We start from the raw sequence: 20,172 nt of genomic DNA on the forward strand, positions 1-20,172 counted from the left end.
GAGTATATGAAATTAAATTTCTAGGTGTCATAGTTGATGACAAATTCTCCTGGAAATCTCATATCAGATATGTTCAGCACAAAATAGCAAAGAATATATCGATATTGGCAAGGGTTAGATATATTTTGGACGGGAAAGCACTACGCATTTTGTATTCTTCATTGGTTTTACCATACTTAGAGTATGGCGTTGAAAACTGGGGAAATATATACAAAAGCTCACTTCAACCATTGCTTATATTACAAAAAAGAGTGAAAACTATCTTAAAGATACAAGTAAATGTAGTTAGTTCTGGATTTTCAAAATATATTTTGAAAAGAACATTTCTATAGATAATCTGTATTTTTAATGAGTTGTGGCAAAATATAATTTACAGTTTCCCTTACATATGGTATGTGTGTGTGTGTGTGTGTGCTTTTGTGCAGTGTGAGGAGCTGCAGATGGAACTGCATACCATGGAGCAGGAGTGTCAGTCCAGCCTGTCCCGGTTGTCGCAGTGCAGAGAAGAACTCCGGCAACTCAGCTACCGCCGCAGGAAAGTGGTGAGCAGTGTGAGTGTTTATGTGCAAGTGTGTGTGTGTTTAAGGGTCATTTGCACCCACATCAGCCAAAACGTAATGATGAAAATATCTTTAATGCTTTGTACATTTTGTTATATGTGTTTGCTGCAGTGAACAGCAGAGCAGCTTCAACTAAATTCAACTTTGATATCTTCTTCCCTTCTATTTAGACGCGGTGTGGGTCCTGGTGGAAGATGTGTGTTTTCCTCCTTGTACTCCTCGCTGTGGCAGGGGTTGCCATGTTGTGGCTCTGGCATCCTCCTTTCAGGGAGCAAGTTGAAGACCTTTATTCAGACATAGAAACACGTATTGAAGATTATCTCATGGAAATGGCCTCTCCTGGACACTCAGGCTGTTTTAGACCAATATGATAATGCAATTGCTCAGGAATGTTATTTTGTTGTTTTTGTTTTTTTATATCATTATAGGATGTAGTTTATTGAAATGTTTGTATACTATATTTTAGGTTTAGAAGAAAATGCATGTGTGCCATGAGATAATGCTGTGTTGATGTGTGGATGATGTACTGTACATGTGTGCAGATAGATCAAATACAAGTGTGGAAAAACATCACAGTTATTGTAATGTTTGCAACAATGAAAACATGGTAAAAGCTCTGTCCGTTCACAAATGGACATTAAAGGCACATAAAAAACTGTGAATCAATAATATCAACAGAATAGTTAGGAGAAGAGGAAAAATCCTTTTTACTGTAAACAGCTTATTTTGTCAACAGCACCACCTGGAAGTATTAAAAAGTCACATAGAACATTAAAATCTATTAAAATAAAGAGAAAAATTCCAAGTAATCATTTCAGGTGGTTATTTAGTTACATCAGTGCCGCGGGATTTTTAAGGAGCTGTTTTAGATTCATTGTTGAAAATGGCATTGCAAGACAGAGTAAGCACAAAATAAAGAAGTTGTTTAGTAACACTGTTACTAACAAATGTTACTGTCGAGTTTTCTTACTCAGAGGTTCAAAATAAAGTATCAATATACAGTATAGTTTGTTTCACCTCAAATTGTGGTTGAAGTTCAGAATTCATGATGCATAGGGCTAAATTTAATGCTAAATACTTGAAGTCTAGACATTGTCAAAACAGTGTTAAACAGGTTCACATATAAACAGCCTCTTAAATCTTATTGCACTTCAAAAGTATGATCTGCTCATCATCCGCTGACCACAGTAAGATTTCATCCTATTCAGCAGTGGAAACTAAATATACATAAGTAGAAATATTGTATTAAATATACATTTACATCAGTGTTTCCATATATTTTTACTCCACTACATTTATGTGACAGCTCTAATTGCTGGTTCCTTGTCAAATTAAGACTTTACATAGTTTCATGTGGTAATCTTATTTAAAAACTAAACTTTAAAACGAGCCATAAAAATTACCCAGAGATTTTCAACCCTTCCGACTAGTGAAGAGAGAAGAGAAGTAAAGAACTATTATGTAGAAAAATTACCCCTGTCAGAGTTAAATAATTAGTTTATCATGATATTGGACCATTCGTAAGACTGAGTAAATGTACTTTGTTACAGAGTTACTATAGAAGCAGAACTGTGCAGTTGTAAATACATATTTCTAATATATCTTTTACTGTGGAGTCACTTGGCCTATTTCACTCTCACTTTTATAAAACTTTTGTTAACCCATCCTGTACTAGATCACGTCACACATTTTTCACAAAAAATGCAACTAACAGATGCATCGCATTGTGTGACTCATCAACCAGCAAAGAGATGGTAATGTGTGGTAACTACTAGTTGCTCATGACGGTGCTAAATTCACAGAATCATACATGGTAAATTCGACAAAAGTGTTCATAAAACTGTCAGCAATGACACATGGTACCATCCATTGTTTCGTTACACTCTGAATGGGATGGAGCTATAGTTCATTGTGTTCAGTGGTTTTAACTGTTCCAGATAAAGCTCCACTCTCGCCAGGCACTGACACATCACTTCCACCACATAGACCAGCAGCTCCTTTCTTTCACCAACATTTACCTGTATATTCCCCAAACAGACTGCTGGACATTGAAGAGATGGATCTTTGCTGGACTGAGGTCAGTCTCCTGGTAAAACCGGTGCTGAAGGTAAGAGGCTGAGGGGTTTTGTAACATATTTCACAATATGACAAAAGGGGATCTTGCAAAATTCTCTTTTGCTAACAGGGTGACACTTCTTTGCAAGATGAGGATCGGAGTTTTACTGTTCCTTGTGGGGTTGTATGTGTTGAACGTCACATCTTCCCTGAAAATCTGCGCTTTCAATGTTCAGAGCTTTGGTGAATCAAAAGCAAACAACAAGAAGGTCATGGGGATTCTACTGAAGGTACTCTCCTGTATGAGAACATGATGATGTATGTATGAGAACAAAAATATACTGATGCATTTTTTTTTGAACATGATGATGTACTGTATGTATGACAACAAAAATATACTGATGCATTTTTTTTTGTTGTTTTGTTTTGTTAACTTCCAAGATACTTTCTCGGTGTGGCGTGTGTCTTATTCAGGAGGTCCGGGATGCTAAAGGAGACGCAATACAAACTTTGGTCAAGGATCTTAACAAGTACACATTTACACATTTCCAACCCTATCTCTGTCACACACCATCCAATCAACACCTCTAAGTTCAAATTTAAACTTATCCATGTTTTTGTCAGCAGATTTGACAAATCCAACTCATACTCCTATGTGGAAAGTGAAAGACTGGGAAGGAAAACCTACAAGGAACAATATGTGTATGTTTACAGGTAACCCATGCTGTCTAACAAAAACATCTGTTCCTGTTAGCAGTCAACTCAATGTGATGTCCTCAGTGTCACTGTTTTTCTGTCTCATGATCAGGAACAATGAGCTGAAAATCAAAGAGCATTATCAGAATCCTAAGTTCGATGGAGAGGGGACCAGTGGAGGGGATGTTTTCTCCAGAGGGCCTTTCATTGTCCGCTTTCACTCCCCGACAACATGTAAGATGAAATGAAAAGCAAAAAGTAACTGCACACCAGTGCACTCTAGTCTCCCAGTTATGATCTAAAGCAAGTTTCACAAAGATAAACTTTGACTCAGGTTTAGATGAAGCAGACTTCAGACAGGTATCTAAGTTCATCCACAGCACAGAGCTGCCTAGTTCATGACCGTCTTAAATAGAAAGAATTTAGCATGAATTCTAGATAAGTTAAAACTTTCTTCAATCTAACAAACATGTCTGAGTCAGTTACTGGGGCTCTCCAGTACAAACATTTTGCTTTCTTCAACCTTTATAAGGATCATTTATTAGTAAAATTCAGTGGAGTGTAACATTGCAAACTTCTTTCTGTAGCATAAACACGGTGCAAAGCTGAATTTATTTTTATTTTTATGTGACTTCTGCTAACACAGTCAGGTTCGAGCTAGTTATTTTCAGAAAATAAAAATACTAAATGATGTCATATTTTCCTGTGTTTTACTTTGTTTTGACATTTGGTGCCAGTGGTCAGCAGGTGTCTGGTGACTGTTACCATAAAAACACACTCTTGGCTTGGGGTTGAGATTAAAGTCAGAATTCTGACTTTAAAGTCAGAATTTGAAAAAAAATTTATGCAGTGGCCCTAATACTCTTCCGTAGGTTTACACCAGTCAGTTTAAAAATATCTCTGTGAAACCAGCCTAAAGTTTAAAGCATCCATGTTATTTTCCACATGTAAATATACTGGTAACAAACTGGATATACTGGTTAAAGAGCCATGGGTAAGTTCTTTTCCTGGTTTGCCATATTAAAGCAATTTATCTAGGTTTCTGATTTTCTGCCAAGTGCATAGGTGGGCCCATGTAATTTCTATGTAGTAGTTAGTAATAATACATTTTAAAAAAGACTATTCCAACTAGAATAGAATGGTAAATGCAGCAGTGTTTGGCTGGGTTCACCAGTTAATACATCTTTTTCAGATTTGCTGAACATAAAGCAGCAAAAAGCAAACATCCACATGTGCACAGTCAGAAACATGGAGAATATTAGTGTATGCAACAATATAAATGTCTGAATGCTCTATATAAATGTCATATCACAAATACGATCGTAATGTTTAAGACCTGAACACTACTATGCTTGTAAATACTTTAGTTAAAGATGTGTTACAAATGTATTTTGGTTGTTTTGTTTTCAGTGGTGAAGGATTTTGTCCTGATTGGGCAGCACACCTCTCCAAAAACTGCCATGAAGGAGATGGATGAACTGTATACTGTCTTCAAAGGAATTTACAAGCAGTGGAAGACGGATGTAAGTGAAACCACATCATGATCTTCATCAAATGTAGTTACATTTTACTAATTTCGGTCCCTTTTTAAAATCTACTTGTGGGTCACAGAGCTCCTGTTGGTTACTTTCTTCAACACATGATGAAATTTATGAGTAATTTCAATTTGTTGAACTTCCCTTTTTGCTTCCTTTCATTCAAACCAGAATGTAATGATCATAGGGGACCTCAACGCTGGCTGCAGTTACGTTACCATCAAGGGCTGGAGAGCTGTGCGCTTGAGGAGTGACCCCAGATTTCACTGGCTAATTGGAGATGAGCAGGATACTACTGTGCGGGAGAAGACACACTGTGCCTATGACAGGTCAGTGACTGCACAAATGTAGAATCCTACCAGCTCTTTTATAAGGATGACATACTTTGCACATATTATGATGACTTTATTTTCAGGATTATCGTCCATGGACGTGAGATTATTTCCAGTATAGTACCAGGTTCAGCTCAACCATTCAACTTTAAACTGAATTTCCACCTCACTGAGGAGGAGGTAAACTTGTTAAGATGTGCATTTTTGTCTGAGTTTTATATTTAACATGAGCATTAATTCTGTTTTTTGGTGGCACATTAGGCTTTACAGGTGAGTGATCATTTTCCTGTAGAAGTTGACCTGAAGCCCAACCATCGCTACCTTCTTCGCCATGACCTGTAAACCAAGCCTTTTTGGATATAACTGTAGTTTTACTTGATTATTAGAAGTTAAAACAAATAAAAAATACCCAACAAAATATTCTCTGATAAGTACTATTCTTTTAGAAAAACTCAAACTTATCATTATCAAAGTGGAACCGCACTCATCTCAGTTACAAAAGACACCAATGAACGTGCGTTGTTTCAGCATGAAGGAACTGTGTGTTCGACTGCTGGAGCTCATATTATACATCTGAAACCAAAACCACATCAAAGCTGACATCATTTCATAAGCTCATGAAGGTACGTGCCTGCAGCAACATTACTTTTGTCATTTCACTTTTTATAGAAAAACTCTTTTAAACGGAATTTTATATCGCCATCTTTTGTAGTAGCCCGATATAATGTAGACATCCGCTGTCATATATTTAACTAAATGTTTTCGTTTTAACTTGTAATTTATGCACCGTCTGTTTAACAGGAAGCCACATGCAGCAACAACAGATGAGAGTTACTTCGCAGTCTCTTCCTTTCTGAGAAAGGAGACTATCTGTGGCAATGCATTAACTTTTGTCTTAATATTGTATAACCTAGTCATTTGTGTATTTGTAAAGATGGAACAAAGTCTGTCTGATCTACTTAGTGATGCATTTTCAGGTAAGAAACATGTTTTTATTGTATTTATTTTGTTTAAAGTATTTACAAAAGGGTCATTTTATTTGATGATGTTGTTACAGAAACATCTGTTCCATCCTTTCCCGATGAAGAGCTGGACTTTGTGAATTTATATTTTGATGAAAAGTTTGAGGAAGACAAGACAGACCTCTCTCATGAAAACCAGGAAGCAGCAGGTGAAGCTACAGCTCTGTCTAGCGTGGAAAATAAAGACACATACATAGCCGAAAATGTTGACGAAGAGCAGTCTAATGACAAAAATGATGAGGAGGACTTTCAAGGGGCTGGGATCAGTGTCGTGAATATGGACAAAACACCAGAGGAGGATTACACAGGTTCAGATAAAGAGTCTGAAGAGGAAGCTTCTGTCTCTGGAGAAGATGAAGATTGTGAGGAAGAGGATATGGGAACAGGAGAAAGACCAGGAGATTTGATGATGTTAGTCCACTGTGGCGACAAGTCCTGCTACGGTAATACAGAGGACAGTATTGTTGCTGAGGGACAACCTCTGGCCCCAGAGGGTCCTGAAAGCCCTCAAGTTATAAATGAGGAACAAGGAGAGAGTGAGAGTGATGAGGAAGTGTCCTATAGCGGTCGAACCCCTGAACATGGCAATGAGGTGACGACAAAAGATGATGGGATTGAAGACGATGAAGAAAGGGAAGAAGAAAAGCAAGAGGACTCTTCTGATTCTGAGTGCGAGGGCATGAAAATCGGACAAGAAGAAAACATCCATGCTCAGTGCTTCGAGGAGGAGGTTGAAAGTCCTTACAAAGATGGGCCCATGAAAGTCAGTATGGAATTTCCAGAAATATTAGTGCAAAATTTGCAGGATCTCATTGCTGCAGTTGATAGTGAGGAATGTGCAGAAAAAATAGAGGATTTTATAGGGGAGGAACACCAAGAGGCAGGTGAGAGCGATGAGGAAGTGTCCTGTAGTGGTCGAACCCCTGAACATGGCAATGAGGTGACGACAAAAGATGATGGGATTGAAGACGATGAAGAAAGGGAAGAAGAAAAGCAAGAGGACTCTTCTGATTCTGAGTGCGAGGGCATGAAAATCGAACAAGAAGAAAACATCCATGCTCAGTGCTTCGAGGAGGAGGTTGAAAGTCCTTACAAAGATGGGCCCATGAAAGTCAGTATGGAATTTCCAGAAATATTAGTGCAAAATTTGCAGGATCTCATTGCTGCAGTTGATAGTGAGGAATGTGCAGAAAAAATAGAGGATTTTATAGGGGAGGAACACCAAGAGGCAGGTGAGAGCTTTGCAGATTATCCCTCTGCATTTTCTTCTTGTGAATATAGAGAAGATGGAGGAAATCAAGAAAACAGTTACAACTCCTTGCCTTGTGCATCTGACAACGGTTCAAACACAAAGCAGAACACCCGTCTGGAAGGGGCTAAAGATATAACATGCATGGAAAGAGAGGACACTGATGAGGTGGGAGATGAATATCTGCTCAGCAGAGATTTAGAGAGGGACGTTGATAGGTTGGTGAGCCTAGATGTGGCAGCTGGAGAAAAAGAGCAAGGAGAAACAGAGATTGTCGAGAATGTGTTGGTTGACACAGTTGTGACAGGGGGTGACGATGGAAGTGATACAGGCGAGAGTGACTCCTACAGCTCCAGTGATGATGAGGTCCAAGTGAGGGGGAGACATGAGGACCTCTTTGAAAATATGTGTCGGGAAGATCTTGAAAACAAGAAACTGGGGGACACTCAGCTTTACAGCGGGAGCAGCGCAGCCTTTTCCAGATGGAGTGTCTCTGATGACCGTCACATCACAAACAACAGAGAAAATCCACCAGATTTCAACATAAACTGGGATTTTGACTTGTTAAAACCTGATACCCTTCTGTTTGACGACCTGTTAACCACACAAGGGGAAACATCTCCTTCAGGTGTGAGTCAGTGTTCTGCAGAAGACATTGAGAGCTACTCAGTGGTGCAAAGAAAGGAAGGCACAACCACAACACCCTCTAATCAGGGATCCCTGGATGATAGTTTCTTCTTCACCGCTAAACCTGAGGCCTCGGGGATCAGTGAGCTGGAACAGTTGGGAGCTGACGAGTATGAAGAGGAAAGGAACTGGGAACAAGAGCAGGAGAGAATCAAGGCTTTCTACATGTTTTATGATGACAGTGAAGGGGACAATGGGAAAGAAGGTGAGTGAAGAAGAAGAATATAGTCTCCTATCAGAATCACAATAAGATCATGAACACCATCAGTTATTCAAATGATCACTTTCCATTTATGTGTTTTCAGAGAGGCAGACGAAGGTTCAGTTTTGTACAGATCCACTGTCTCAAGTAATTCACTATGAAACTGACAGGTAAGCAGATTTCCTATTCTGTTTGATAAAAGACTTCTGCACCAAATTATCACTACACATTTGAAACATACTGTAGTTGAACGCATGATTGACAGCAAAAAGATAAAAATTGATGCAACAGAACCAGAAATATTGTCTTTTGATTGCACACTTCTTTATTAAAGCCTGATGCTCACAGTGCCTTGAGCCCCAACCACCCAGTTAAATCACTTTAAGACAGTTTATCAGACAGTCACAGCTCCAACTGTTTCCCATTTTCTGAGCAGTGACAGAGAATCACCCAGCAGCTCCACAGACGAGGAGGGGGACCTGAGTTCAACAGAAACATCTGACGTAAGAAGTGATGATTGGCATGTGGACATGTATGAGCACACCCAGAAACACACTCACACACATGAACACTGTGGTGTCTGCACCCAGGAACTGAGAGAGCTTGACAACACGCTGCAAATTAAACCTACTTGTGATCCCCCATACACTTTGCTACAAGAGAGCAAGCCAGAGAAGAGCAAGCCAGAGAAGAATTGCAGCAACACACACGTCTGTAGCAAAAAGCATAAGGTGTGTACTCACAGGCCATTACCAAACATTCACTTTGGTCATTTTTTTTTGATTGTTTGGTTATTTGTACATTTCTGTGTTGTCTTTTTGTCGGCAGTGTCTCAGCATGCTGAAGCTGATAGTGAAGATGGGTCTGGTGATACTGTTGGGAGTGCTGATGTTCTGGTTGGCCACAGAGCAAGCAGACTGGCTCAGTCACATTTGTTTCTTTTAGGCCTACAGCTAATTTTTGTTCATTAAAACATTTTTACAGGCTTATATGTGTTAAAGAAAAAAAACAAAATGTTAAAACCAGTTTGTAAAAATGCAAAGTTAAGTGCTAAAACATGTCTCTAATATGCAATTTACATGCTTGATAAAAAATCTATTGGTGTTTACAATGATGCAAGCATATTTGCATCAAGTGTAGTTATCACAAATCATGTTCTCACTTTCATGTAATTAATCCAGAATAAATCCAGGCTAAATAGGTTTAGAATTACAGCTTCTAATGATATTATATTTGAATAATATGCCTGACACATAATGAATTTTACTATTATTAGTAGTCAGTGGTAAAAAAGTAACATGTATGCAGATAAGTACATTTATTCAAGTACCATACAATTTTGAGGTACTTGCACATGTTCATTTCTCTTTTCTGATATAGTAGCTACCTTTTGCCTTTTTTCCATCTCAGACAGAATATTGTAGTTTTTACTCTGTATGATATTGTCACAAAATGTGGTACATTAGTAGTTAAAATGAAGCCCACTTCGACCAGGTACAACGTTTAAATTATGCTATATGTTAATACACCAGAAAAAAATAAATAAATAAAAAAATCTACATATTGTGCACTTTTATTTTTGATACTCATAAGTAGGGTACTTTCTGTTAATAATAGCCTACTATTTTACTATTATTTAAGTATATTTTAATTGGATGGCATGTGCTTGTAATTGAATATGCTTAGATTATGGTATTGTTACTTTAAAAAGGGCCTTACTTCTGCGAGTGTTAGCATTATAAACATTAGCATTTGTAAATGTTAGTTTTATTGTGCTGGTGGTACCACTGGGTGGCGCTGCTTCACCAAAACAGAAAGAACACGTAAATTTAAAAAAAAAAAAAAACCGTCAAACGGAAACGGAAATGCTGTTCTGTTTCAGTTGAAGTGCGAAAGTTATTAACACCGGGCTCAACAAATGAGGGCGGGGTTCCATCTTTCCATGTATCCCATACACACCTTCGATTCGATTGTCCCCAGCTCATCCAAACGAGCTGCCACCTAATAGCGGTGGGAGGAGTTATAGTTCTTGTCTGTTTTGGGGAACTGAGACTACGGCGCAACCTAAACAGGAAGACAAACACACACAAAACAATAACACCGCAAATCTAGTTAAAACAATGTCTTCATTAAGTAGTAAATCTGTGCAGGAAATTAGCGACTTGCTGGATGAATATGGGATAAAGCACGGACCCATAGTCGGTGAGTAGCTCAGACTGAACCGTTTAGCGTTACTTTGCGCCTGATGCCAGCTAAGGCCTCCCCCTGGCTTAGTGATGTTACACAGTTTACTCCTGTAGTATGGCTTTATTCTATGGTTTTCTGCGTATACTTGTTCATTATTTCTCAAATATACGTTGTGTGTGACCTTTGGATTCAGATACCACCAGAGTTTTATATGAGAAGAAGATAAAAGAGGCCATGGCGAAAGGGAAAAGAGCTAAACCGTCACCCGACAAGACGATCTACAGAGAAGGTAATTTTTGTCTTTCACCCACATTCTGGATATTCTCATTTGTTATTTTCTTTGTTATATCATACACCTGTTTTCATCGAGTAGTAGGCCTACGTATATGTAAGTTCTGTGAAGGGTCCCTTCACAGAAGGCAGGGAAAATGTGTGAAGTCGGAGTACAATTTTGAGGTATCTGTACTGTACTTGAGTGTTTCTCTGCAACCTTATACTTCTGTTTAACTACACTTCAGAGGAAAATATTGTCCTTTGTTACTTTCTAGTTACTTTTCAGAATCTGGTCATTACAGCAAAATAGAATATAATCATTAGACTTTATTGATCCTTGGTGGGACTTTCATAAGCTACCCCACAGTATGTAAACTAATTCAGATAGTCAACATTAGTACCACCTTTACCAGCTCTAACTTTAAAGTGATGAACAGTGTTAAAGTGAACACACACATCAGTAATAATCCAGTAATATGATCAATATTATTGTGAACTCTGCTGTTCTGCACAATAAGTACTTTACTGTTGGTACTTTGAGTATATTTTGATGTTAATACTTATGTACTTTAACTATTTTTACACTGTGGTAATGCTATTTTTACTTAAATTGAGCACTATTCAGCACAGATTGGCTGACACTTCACTGTGTCAATGAATTTCATACTGGACCTCTGGCGTCAAAACATTCTCGACTTTTATTTGGATGTTTGTGATTTTATTTCAGAGGAGGACATTACCTATGTTTACAGCACACCGGTAAGTACCTCTTTGCACGCTGCCTCTAGGTGTTGCTCTTTTGAATCACTTTCTTCTTGAATTCAAGGGTAGCAAGATTGAAACAAGGGATTCACACTTTGATGTCATGTATTTTCTGCCAATAAGTGAGAAAGTGAAGTTATTTTTATCCCCAGGATAATGAAGTTTCAGCTGATAAATACTGTGTGAGGAGGAACCTTATTGATGGATGCATGATGCTACCCTACATGTTTAATGTTCAGTGTGGGCACTCTCCAGTTATAAAAATGTTTGTTTGTATGTTTTAGAATTTATATTTGTGCTACCTGTAGGCACATAGTAAATAAAGATTGTTTTATGAAGAACCTCAATAAAAACAGCCTTTCATGTGTTAGTTTAACAAAAATAGATGCTGAAAAAAAAACACCCTGAAATTCCATATCAGCGCATCTCTATATTGTCATATGTCATTTATATTCACTGTTTGCCCCATTGTGTCATCATGGCCTGACTGCCAGCTGTCAGTGTTGTAGTAAAATACTCAGTGTCCTCTGTGCACCTAACGTAGTTTGAGAGGTCAGTTTCTGAGATTATTATTTTTTTGCCTGATTGTAACAGCAAAATCCCCATATCAGTTATATTTATAGAACCCAAAATAAAATGTCTTAATTGAAATACTGATATACAAATATACCTGTAAATGTAAATTTTCAACAGGTAAAGGTATTATGTTTATAGGTATTCTTTGTTTATATCAAACCTGTTCCAGCCCTTATCATCTCTCTGTCTTTCATTATGCAGGTCAAAAGTGTGAGCAGAGGAGAGAGGTGAGTTCATTTACAAGGTTTGTCTTCCTCATCCAGTTTGAATACATATGGGCCTGAATTAATAAATACGTCTTGCGTCCGTCTAGCGGCTCTTACATGAGGTCAAGACCAGAGTGGACTGAGAGGGAATTTGAACATGAGTAAGTTACAGCTGTACCAACTGTTGTTGCCATTACAGTTGTTAAGGAGTATTACAAACTTTTAATTATGTACTTTTTATGTCACCACAGGGTGTCTTACTCAGACTACTCGAGGTCAAAGCCTGAATACGGAAGAAGGGATTTTGTTGATGGGTAAGTGTGTTTATACAAAGTCAGTTGGCGATCAGCTGATCATTAAATTTGGTAAATTGTTTACATCCTATTTTTGCCTCCTACAATTGTGTTGTGGTGAAAAATTCTGTATATTCAAGAACCATATAATATGAGCTGCATTCAGCATGTTAATTATTCAGAACTTTTATTACCAAAGAAACTGGCCATTATCATACACAGTGCCTCAGATTTTAACTGGACTCTGAGGAATGCTGCATCTTCCTACCTCATTAGCACCACAGTTTTTAATTTTTTTTAAGTGATTGAATATATCCAACTACATTTACTCAAATTCAGTACAACTCTGAGATACTTGTACTTTACTTGAGTACTCCTATTTTATACTACTTTTCTTCCACTCTATTACAATTCAGAAACAAATATTGCATTTTTCACTCTAGATTTATTTGACAAGTGCACATTTACAAATTATACAAAACCTATGATAATCATAAAATGTAATGCACTGTTACAGATTAAACTACCCAACATTACATAAAATTGATAAAACCTGCTACTTTAACAGTAACATGCTACATAAACATAGTGATGATCCAGTAACATTGTGAATAATAGTAACATACACACTGTTCCTTTGATATTTTATAACAACCTTTATGTAGTAGGATTTTCAGTATAGCACTTTTACCTGTAATGGACTATTTTTATATTACAGTACTTCTATTTTACTTCACTAAAAGACAACTTCAAATGTCTTTTTTCGCCAGGCAAACAGCCCAAAACAAAGATGTAATTATATATAAGAAACGCAGTAAATTTCCACAATAAAGAATTAACATACTTTTTGCTGGGCCTGTTATAATTACACTGACTGGTCCAAAGGAGGGCAGCACCACGATTATGTTTAGTGAAGATATGTTAAATAATAATGGCTACAACTACATTTACACCTTACCACCTCACTGTTGTGTAACCAACTAAGGTGAGAGCCAGAGTTACAGGTCAGACAAGGTGACGTTTGTGAGGGAGACTGTTAATCATGTAGTGTATCATAACTCCTCTAATACCTCTCCAGGTCCTACATGTATGACACACCATCCACTTACAGCAGCTCGTATTTGAAATCGACACCCATGAAATTTGATCAAGATGCTCCAAAGGCACCTAAGGCACCAAAGTCATCTCGCCTTATCCCACTATGGGTGCAGTTTGTGTGCTTCCTGGCCGTGGCAGTCTTCCTCTACTTAGTGTTCTCCAGTATGGAGAAAAATGAGTCCCTCAAAGAAATACAATGATTGTTTTAATTCATGACTGGTTTATACTTTATGCATTTTAATTCAAGGAATGTATTTTTGACTTTGCTGAAATTGTGGTTTATGCAATATTTGTATTCATTACAACTGACATTTATTAGCCCGCTTACGCTTAAAGATACACAGTAGAATTATCAGCCAGCTCCAGCACAGCGCTGCTACTAGAAAAGGTGAGAATGCCATTTCAAAAACACGTCTTTCTTCCTTCAACCTGTTCAAATAGTTTCACTGTGATCTGTTGACGTTTGGAAATCACAGTGCACACAGTGGTGTTTGGCTTGTGGTGCAGAATGTGCCAATAAATAAATCTGAAAACAACTCAGCCCAGATGCACATGGAATATCCTCAGATAGTTGTGTGAAAATTTAAGGTCAGTGGATTATCAAGAAAGGGGTCTCATATTTAGACAACTTTATGATGTTGAATGTGGGTGTTGGACACATTGAGCATTACAAACTATTTTGTAAAAAATTCTGGCATTCAGGCTGTTGTGGTGAGCCTCAGGTATATCTACCATAAGCTGCAACAGTTAACGGTGAATCCATCTGCACAAGAAGATCACACCATTTTGACCCAAAATATTCAAACAAGTTCACATCAGAGTTGGACAGCAAACAGTTGCTCATGAGACTTATATAAGATGTATGGTTTTACCAGATTTTAACCAAATTAGTTTTTTTTTTCCATTGCTCTAAAGCCAGTGTGTCCATATCCCAAAATTGTTTATATTGTTAATACAATGATATGGTTAATACAGTCTTGAGAAATGCTTCCTTGTCAGTCATCTGAAATGATTACATTCAAGTAGCACTGGGTCAGTTTTCAGACTAGCTGTAAAGCAAGTGCCTCAGTGGTTCAGTAGGAATAACTGGGATATAATTAATGTTGCCAGTGTTTAATACTTTCGAGGAAGTGTTATCTTAACTGTGCTTTTTATATAAGCTGTAACACCATGTTAATGCTTTGTCTCAGCAGAATGGATTCAGAGATATCACTTTTGTACTACATAATCCAACCTTTACATCTGTGATGTTGTGGCTGTTTTGTATTGCTGTTTCATAATTCACAATATAGAAAAGCAAACTTTAAGTGTCAAGTCATTTGTTTAGGAGCCAAAACAAGTTTTAAATGTTAAATAGCTAAAATAAACTACATAAGAGGAGAAAGATTTTGATCTGATGCTATAAAGGAACCTACAGTACGCACCGTGGGAGCTAAAGACTGTCAAAGCTCTGACACAAAAGTCAAAAGAAACAGGAAGCTCCAACAACAGCATTTTAATGAACTACAACCTCTACTAACAGACTCCAACTGCAGTGATGTATGTTGTTAATGATGTGAGATGAATAGCTATGTTAGACTTAAAATACAAATCATTGCTCTGTGGAAGTGAGTATATAATAAGCTAGTGGAGCCTGTCATTAGTGTTACATGTTAATAAATACAAAAAAGTGTTTTTAAACTGCATATAAACAGAGACCTGAGGAATCCATGTCACACTTGTCCCAGTTTAGCTTTCAGGAGCAGCTTTTGACTCCATACATCTGGAGTCGTAGCGCTAGCCAAGTCAGACTGAATCTGGAGTCTAGATTGAACCAGTACTGCTTTTGAACTAGAAATGCTTTCTACTGTCCGTCAGGCTCCTGTGGTCTTTAACTTAGATCTCACAATCATGTAATGCAAAACAGACAGTTTCCCAGCAGCAGCCTGACGTTTGGTATGACAGAATAGTGCAGTGCAGTCTTGGATAAATCTGTGTTAGTGTCCAGTGAAAACATGCCTCAATCCAGACTGGGTTCCACTTGTTCCATTTCCAAAGGTGTGGTGGAAGAACAACCGAGCCGTTTTGTTCTGTTACATCCCCTACTGCCTGAGTCCATGTAGACAAAGCCTTCAGACTGGCCGCTCAATAGCAATTCTGCTTGAGGAGAAACATACAGTGCTCTACTTTAATACGCTAGTTTTGTACAATTAAGAACATAGCCACAGACAATGAAGAGTAAAATATTACCTGTGTAAAAGAAAAAAAAAAAGTAGTCATCCTCACTTAGTAATTTTGAGGTTTTAATCTGAATTCAAAGTAGAATTCATAAAAAGGACACACCTAAAACAGTGATGTAGCCAACTAGTTTTAGCCACATCGTTAATTAGATGGAGATGATCTGTGTATTCAAGAAGTTCAGGTGATTGTAGTAAAAATACACGCGTATCTAAAAGGTCCTACATTTAGTGAGTTAACTTAGTATCCACTAAGAAAAATCAAGAAAATATTACATTCCTTTTGATGTATTTATAAAACAATTTAAGACTTTGATGGTGATAAATACATTATATAGACACTGTATTTGCAAGAATCATGACCTGCAATCCCTTTAGTCATCTGTTGCCTGCATACTCCCATCATAGCTTGTTAATCGATAAGGCAACATAAGTGTTGTCCACACCTGCAAACAGAAGCACATGTATTACTTTGAGGATGCTTTCTCCAGAGCTACAATACCTAATGTCTTTTTTGGCCTAGAGGATCTAGTAAGACTCAAAACTGACACCATAAGCTGCTCCTAACTACTCTTTGCGCCTCCCTTCAAGTCTTGTTACCTAGTGATGTCACAACTACAGGTGACTGGTTGCGGCAAACTGTACAAAATGCAGCCTCCAATCTGAAGCTAGCATTGGCTGGTTAACAATTAAACCTGGCAATCCAGCAGAATGCTCTGGTTACTGCTAATGTGATGCAAAATTCAAATTACTCCCAAATTAAGATCCTAATAATTCAATACAAATGTAAACTCATGACTGTGCTACGTCGCTAACGTTGCCAAAACAAACACATTAGGTTTAGATGCTAATGCATCCATAAGGAAACACCACATCTGAATGAAATCTGAGTCCTTTGGTTGCTTTTAACACTCTCCATCTCAAAAAGCTGATTCTGATTCCGGATTTTAACCCTGGTTGTTGCCCTTTCTTTGTCCTACTATCTCTGTGCAGTCTCTTTGGTCTGGCAGCCTGTTTCAAGCTTTTAGCTGATGAAAGGTCATCTGTGTCTGGGTATTTACAATGACTATTCGTGGGTCAAATTACACTTTTTATAGTCTTCGCTAGGTGTCAGTAGGGGCTAATTTAAGGACCTGATTTTGCCAACACAGTTTGGCAAAGCTGGAATAACAACAAAAGGTACCCGAGCATCATACAGGTAATAGAGACATCAGGACCTGTCCCATTTACGCTTATCAGAAAATGTGAAAAACCTTAGTTAATGCACCTTAAAAAAAATAAATAAATAAAATCACATCTTTCATCTCTTTCTAAATATTAAAGGCGGGAAAAAAAGGGACTTACAGGTTCTGGTCTCTCGCTCCAGTTCAGAAGGCTTCTTGTCCTTGTTACACAGTACCTTGGGCACAATGATTATAATGATGACAGCTACAACAAATGTCAGGCCGGAAACAAGCCAGCTGATCACCACTGGACTCAGTACTGGATCTGGGTCTGAGGGTCAGAGGAGTTATCTGTAAATTCCATTCAGGGAGGATTTTCACAGATGAAATTTTAGCTGCTGCTGCAAGTAACTGCTACAAGCTGAAGGATACTTGCAAATAAGAAAAACACAAAGTCTTTCTATCAGAAATGTCTAGATAGAACCTCACTTATCTAAGACATTTTAAAATGAAAAAAATCATACTGATATTATGGTATTATTCTGTTTTTATCCACTCCATGCCACACACACAATACTTTGCTTCATTTCTGTGATGTCAGTTTCACCTCTGATGGCTATAGGCAGGGGCTGGCTTTCTCTGGAGACGAAGATGCGTCCACCCAGCTGGACCCGATACAGGCAGTAGTAGTAGCCCTCATTCGAGGTCTGGGCATTGGGAAAGGTGAATGTGACGGACGGGGTGAGGGCAGGCAGAGACTGGCGCACTGTGCCGTTGGAGCGGATCAGACGCAGCTGGAAAGAACCTCCAGGGTACTGCTGCAGGGTGGAACACGTGATGTTAAAACTGTGGCCTTTAATGACGGAACCAGCCGGGGCCTCAGTGGATGTGTTGAACCAGTGATGAGGTGTCAAGAGTTCCACTGCAAACAACCGAAAAATTATGTCACACAAAATGGACTTAAAAAAAAAAACAATTTAAATAACTAGCTGAAACAAATAAATATTGCCAAATATATGCAACACACCTAGAGTTAAATAATTACAATTATGAGTAGCAGTGAAAAATTTTTAAAAACTAAACTTTAAATGGTCCACTTAACTAGCTTTTTGGAACTTTTACCTACATCCCACCGGAGATGGAAATGATTGTGAGCTTTGAATATTCTGTTATGCATACTATTTATAAGGTCAAGAATGAACTTCCATGTTCAACATCAAAATGTTTTGTGTCCTCCAAGCTATAAAATTAAATCAAAGCTCAGAGAAATTCAGATCAGTTTATTGCAAACCCATCAGCTTGAGTCGAGAATCAAACATCTAACATAGATTGCACAACAAAGATATGTGCTCTAGAAAATGGGTGGTGGTGCAATGGGGATAATATGGATTGGACAACATGGTTATGACTCACCCACAGTGATGTTGATGGAGTTGCTGGGTGGAGAGTTGAGCAGCTGAGAAGGAAAGCCGCCTCTGATTCTGTACCGACAACTGTAGCTGCCCTGATGGAAAGTCTCTATGTCAGACAGTGTCAGCTCTGCTCTGGCCTGGGTGTGGTCTGCCCTCTGTGTAACCAGCGGTGTGGACACTCCCTGTTTGTACAGGTGAAAGTCGCTGAGGTGGTGACCCAGCAGGACACTGCAGCCGAAGCGAACGGCCTCCCCGGGAGAGAACACATTGTGAGGTGACAGCAGGGTGAGGGTGGGCATTAAAAGGGTACCTGTGAGTGACAACAGGTTAATCAAAACTGTGACATGGAGCTCATGGACCGTACTCTAGCTTATCAATTATAATCGCTATGACATGCAGCTTGGGTCCCAGTTACCCAAAGGAACTCATTGTACCATCTCACTTTAGCGTTTTCTTGTACCTGTACCTTAAAAAAATGATTTTCTCTGTCTAGTCCACACATCACCATAATGAATACAGCATGTATATCTACTCTTTTGGCAGACACTTTTGTCCAAAGCGATGTACAAATGAAGTACAATCCAAGCCACAACGCATGATGGAGAGTCCATCAAGACAGTTTTTTAAAGGGGAACAAAGATAGAGTAGAAGTGAGAAATAACTGAAAGTAACAAAAGAAGCATATTAGGTGAGTAAGTGCCCCCAGAAAAGGTAGCTCTTGTTGCAGAAAAATAAAGTTCTGTCCTAATAGTCACTGGTGAGGAGTGTGAATAAAGGTCTAAGACACGTATGTCTTGCAAGAAAGGAGCACTCTATAACAGCATTCAGTGTGGTCTGCTACAGAGGCTCAAAAAGCAAAAAGAAACTCAAGTCATGGATATATACATTGGTCTCACATAGAAGTTTCAGGAAGGATTAGATAAAAGGCACCTGCTCTGATTACACACATGCACATACACCCAAAATGAAAGACGTCTTTGTCTTAAGATGATACAAGATGGTACTCAGGATCAGGGAGTGCATATCTCTTCAAGGACAGTTTTTGCTATCTTTAATGAGCAGAAAGTTCACTTATTCTGTGTGGACAGAGTTCACCTCACTTCAAGGCATACATGAGCGAAACAAAATTTTCCTATTAAACTCGTTTTTGAGGGTGTAGGGTATTTATGTTGCTGTTATGACAGTGATCTATTTCCTGCTAATGCTGGTCATCTCACCTATAGCACCAGATTAGAATCTCACCTGAGCATTTGACCCCTGCATCATTCTCATGGGTGCAGTAGGAGTTACTGTGAAGGACAACAGCACAGCGTGTCAAACTGGACTCATGTCCAGCACACTGGACATGCCGTAGCCAGATCTCTCCTCTGCCTCTGCCAAATGCTGCACCGTGAAGGGCGGACTCGGCTAAGCCACAGCCCAGCTCCAGGCACACCACATCAGCCTCCCGGAGGTCCCAACCATGGTCGCAAACGGTCCCCCACTGGTCATGCTGGAGTACCTCAACTCTGCCAGAACACCTGTTCTCCCCATCCACTAGTCTGACCCCACCTATGGTTCAGAAGAAATTACTTAGACACAGAAAGTGTGAGAACAGTTGTGAATGCAGGCAGCAGGTTTAAATCAATCCCAGGCTTACCAAAAGCAT

The 20,172-nt window shown here is 38.6% G+C and overlaps 4 protein-coding genes across 5 annotated transcripts in view; 3 read left to right on the top strand and 1 right to left on the bottom strand.

The window, feature by feature from the left end:
• Positions 1 to 1,464, top strand: part of traf3ip3 (TRAF3 interacting protein 3) — a 7,522-nt gene extending 6,058 nt beyond the window's left edge. Inside the window, exons 13-14 of one of the 2 annotated variants that reach the window (XM_020614972.1) lie at positions 426 to 551; positions 731 to 1,464. In XM_020614972.1, the coding sequence (XP_020470628.1) occupies positions 426 to 551; positions 731 to 931 (327 nt within the window). In that variant the 3' untranslated portion in view covers positions 932 to 1,464. The remainder of the gene's footprint in view (positions 1 to 425; positions 552 to 730) is intronic. The other variant, XM_020614981.1, reaches the window with a different exon arrangement.
• A 1,300-nt stretch (positions 1,465 to 2,764) lies between these two features.
• On the top strand, positions 2,765 to 6,882 carry dnase1l1l (deoxyribonuclease I-like 1-like). The gene is made up of 10 exons (XM_020615518.1): positions 2,765 to 2,905; positions 3,057 to 3,145; positions 3,243 to 3,329; positions 3,424 to 3,545; positions 4,722 to 4,834; positions 5,018 to 5,175; positions 5,262 to 5,358; positions 5,440 to 5,801; positions 5,980 to 6,155; positions 6,236 to 6,882. Exons 1-8 carry the CDS (start codon positions 2,765 to 2,767, stop codon positions 5,518 to 5,520), a joined length of 888 nt encoding a protein of 295 aa, XP_020471174.1. The 3' UTR covers positions 5,521 to 5,801; positions 5,980 to 6,155; positions 6,236 to 6,882.
• On the top strand, positions 6,113 to 9,327 carry LOC109968934 (protein IWS1 homolog). The gene is made up of 6 exons (XM_020615532.1): positions 6,113 to 6,155; positions 6,266 to 8,341; positions 8,442 to 8,508; positions 8,775 to 8,841; positions 8,929 to 9,069; positions 9,167 to 9,327. The coding sequence occupies exons 1-6, from the start codon at positions 6,113 to 6,115 to the stop codon at positions 9,281 to 9,283; spliced, it is 2,511 nt and encodes an 836-aa protein (XP_020471188.1). The 3' UTR covers positions 9,284 to 9,327.
• A 5,813-nt stretch (positions 9,328 to 15,140) lies between these two features.
• LOC109968940 (uncharacterized) overlaps positions 15,141 to 20,172 on the bottom strand; it is a 5,843-nt gene continuing 811 nt past the window's right edge. The window contains exons 2-7 of the mRNA XM_020615544.1: positions 19,767 to 20,075; positions 18,526 to 18,834; positions 17,720 to 18,034; positions 17,294 to 17,443; positions 16,313 to 16,395; positions 15,141 to 15,869 (exon numbers count right to left, since the gene is read on the bottom strand). Coding sequence (XP_020471200.1) covers positions 16,352 to 16,395; positions 17,294 to 17,443; positions 17,720 to 18,034; positions 18,526 to 18,834; positions 19,767 to 20,075 — 1,127 coding nt within the window. The 3' untranslated portion in view covers positions 15,141 to 15,869; positions 16,313 to 16,351. The remainder of the gene's footprint in view (positions 15,870 to 16,312; positions 16,396 to 17,293; positions 17,444 to 17,719; positions 18,035 to 18,525; positions 18,835 to 19,766; positions 20,076 to 20,172) is intronic.

Source organism: Monopterus albus, unplaced genomic scaffold (genome assembly GCF_001952655.1).
Source record: "Monopterus albus unplaced genomic scaffold, M_albus_1.0 scaffold6.1, whole genome shotgun sequence".
NCBI classification, from domain to species: domain Eukaryota; kingdom Metazoa; phylum Chordata; class Actinopteri; order Synbranchiformes; family Synbranchidae; genus Monopterus; species Monopterus albus.

Excerpts from the sequence above, each read along its gene's own strand:
- dnase1l1l (XM_020615518.1), top strand. The coding sequence starts at position 2,765 with ATGAGGATCGGAGTTTTACTGTTCCTTGTGGGGTTGTATGTGTTGAAC. Across the intron at positions 3,546-4,721 it reads CTTTCACTCCCCGACAACAT|TGGTGAAGGATTTTGTCCTG; the intron begins GTAAGATGAAAT and ends TTTTGTTTTCAG. Across the intron at positions 5,176-5,261 it reads ACACACTGTGCCTATGACAG|GATTATCGTCCATGGACGTG; the intron begins GTCAGTGACTGC and ends CTTTATTTTCAG.
- LOC109968934 (XM_020615532.1), top strand. The coding sequence starts at position 6,113 with ATGGAACAAAGTCTGTCTGATCTACTTAGTGATGCATTTTCAG. Across the intron at positions 6,156-6,265 it reads ACTTAGTGATGCATTTTCAG|AGCTGGACTTTGTGAATTTA; the intron begins GTAAGAAACATG and ends TTCCCGATGAAG. Across the intron at positions 8,342-8,441 it reads AGGGGACAATGGGAAAGAAG|AGAGGCAGACGAAGGTTCAG; the intron begins GTGAGTGAAGAA and ends ATGTGTTTTCAG.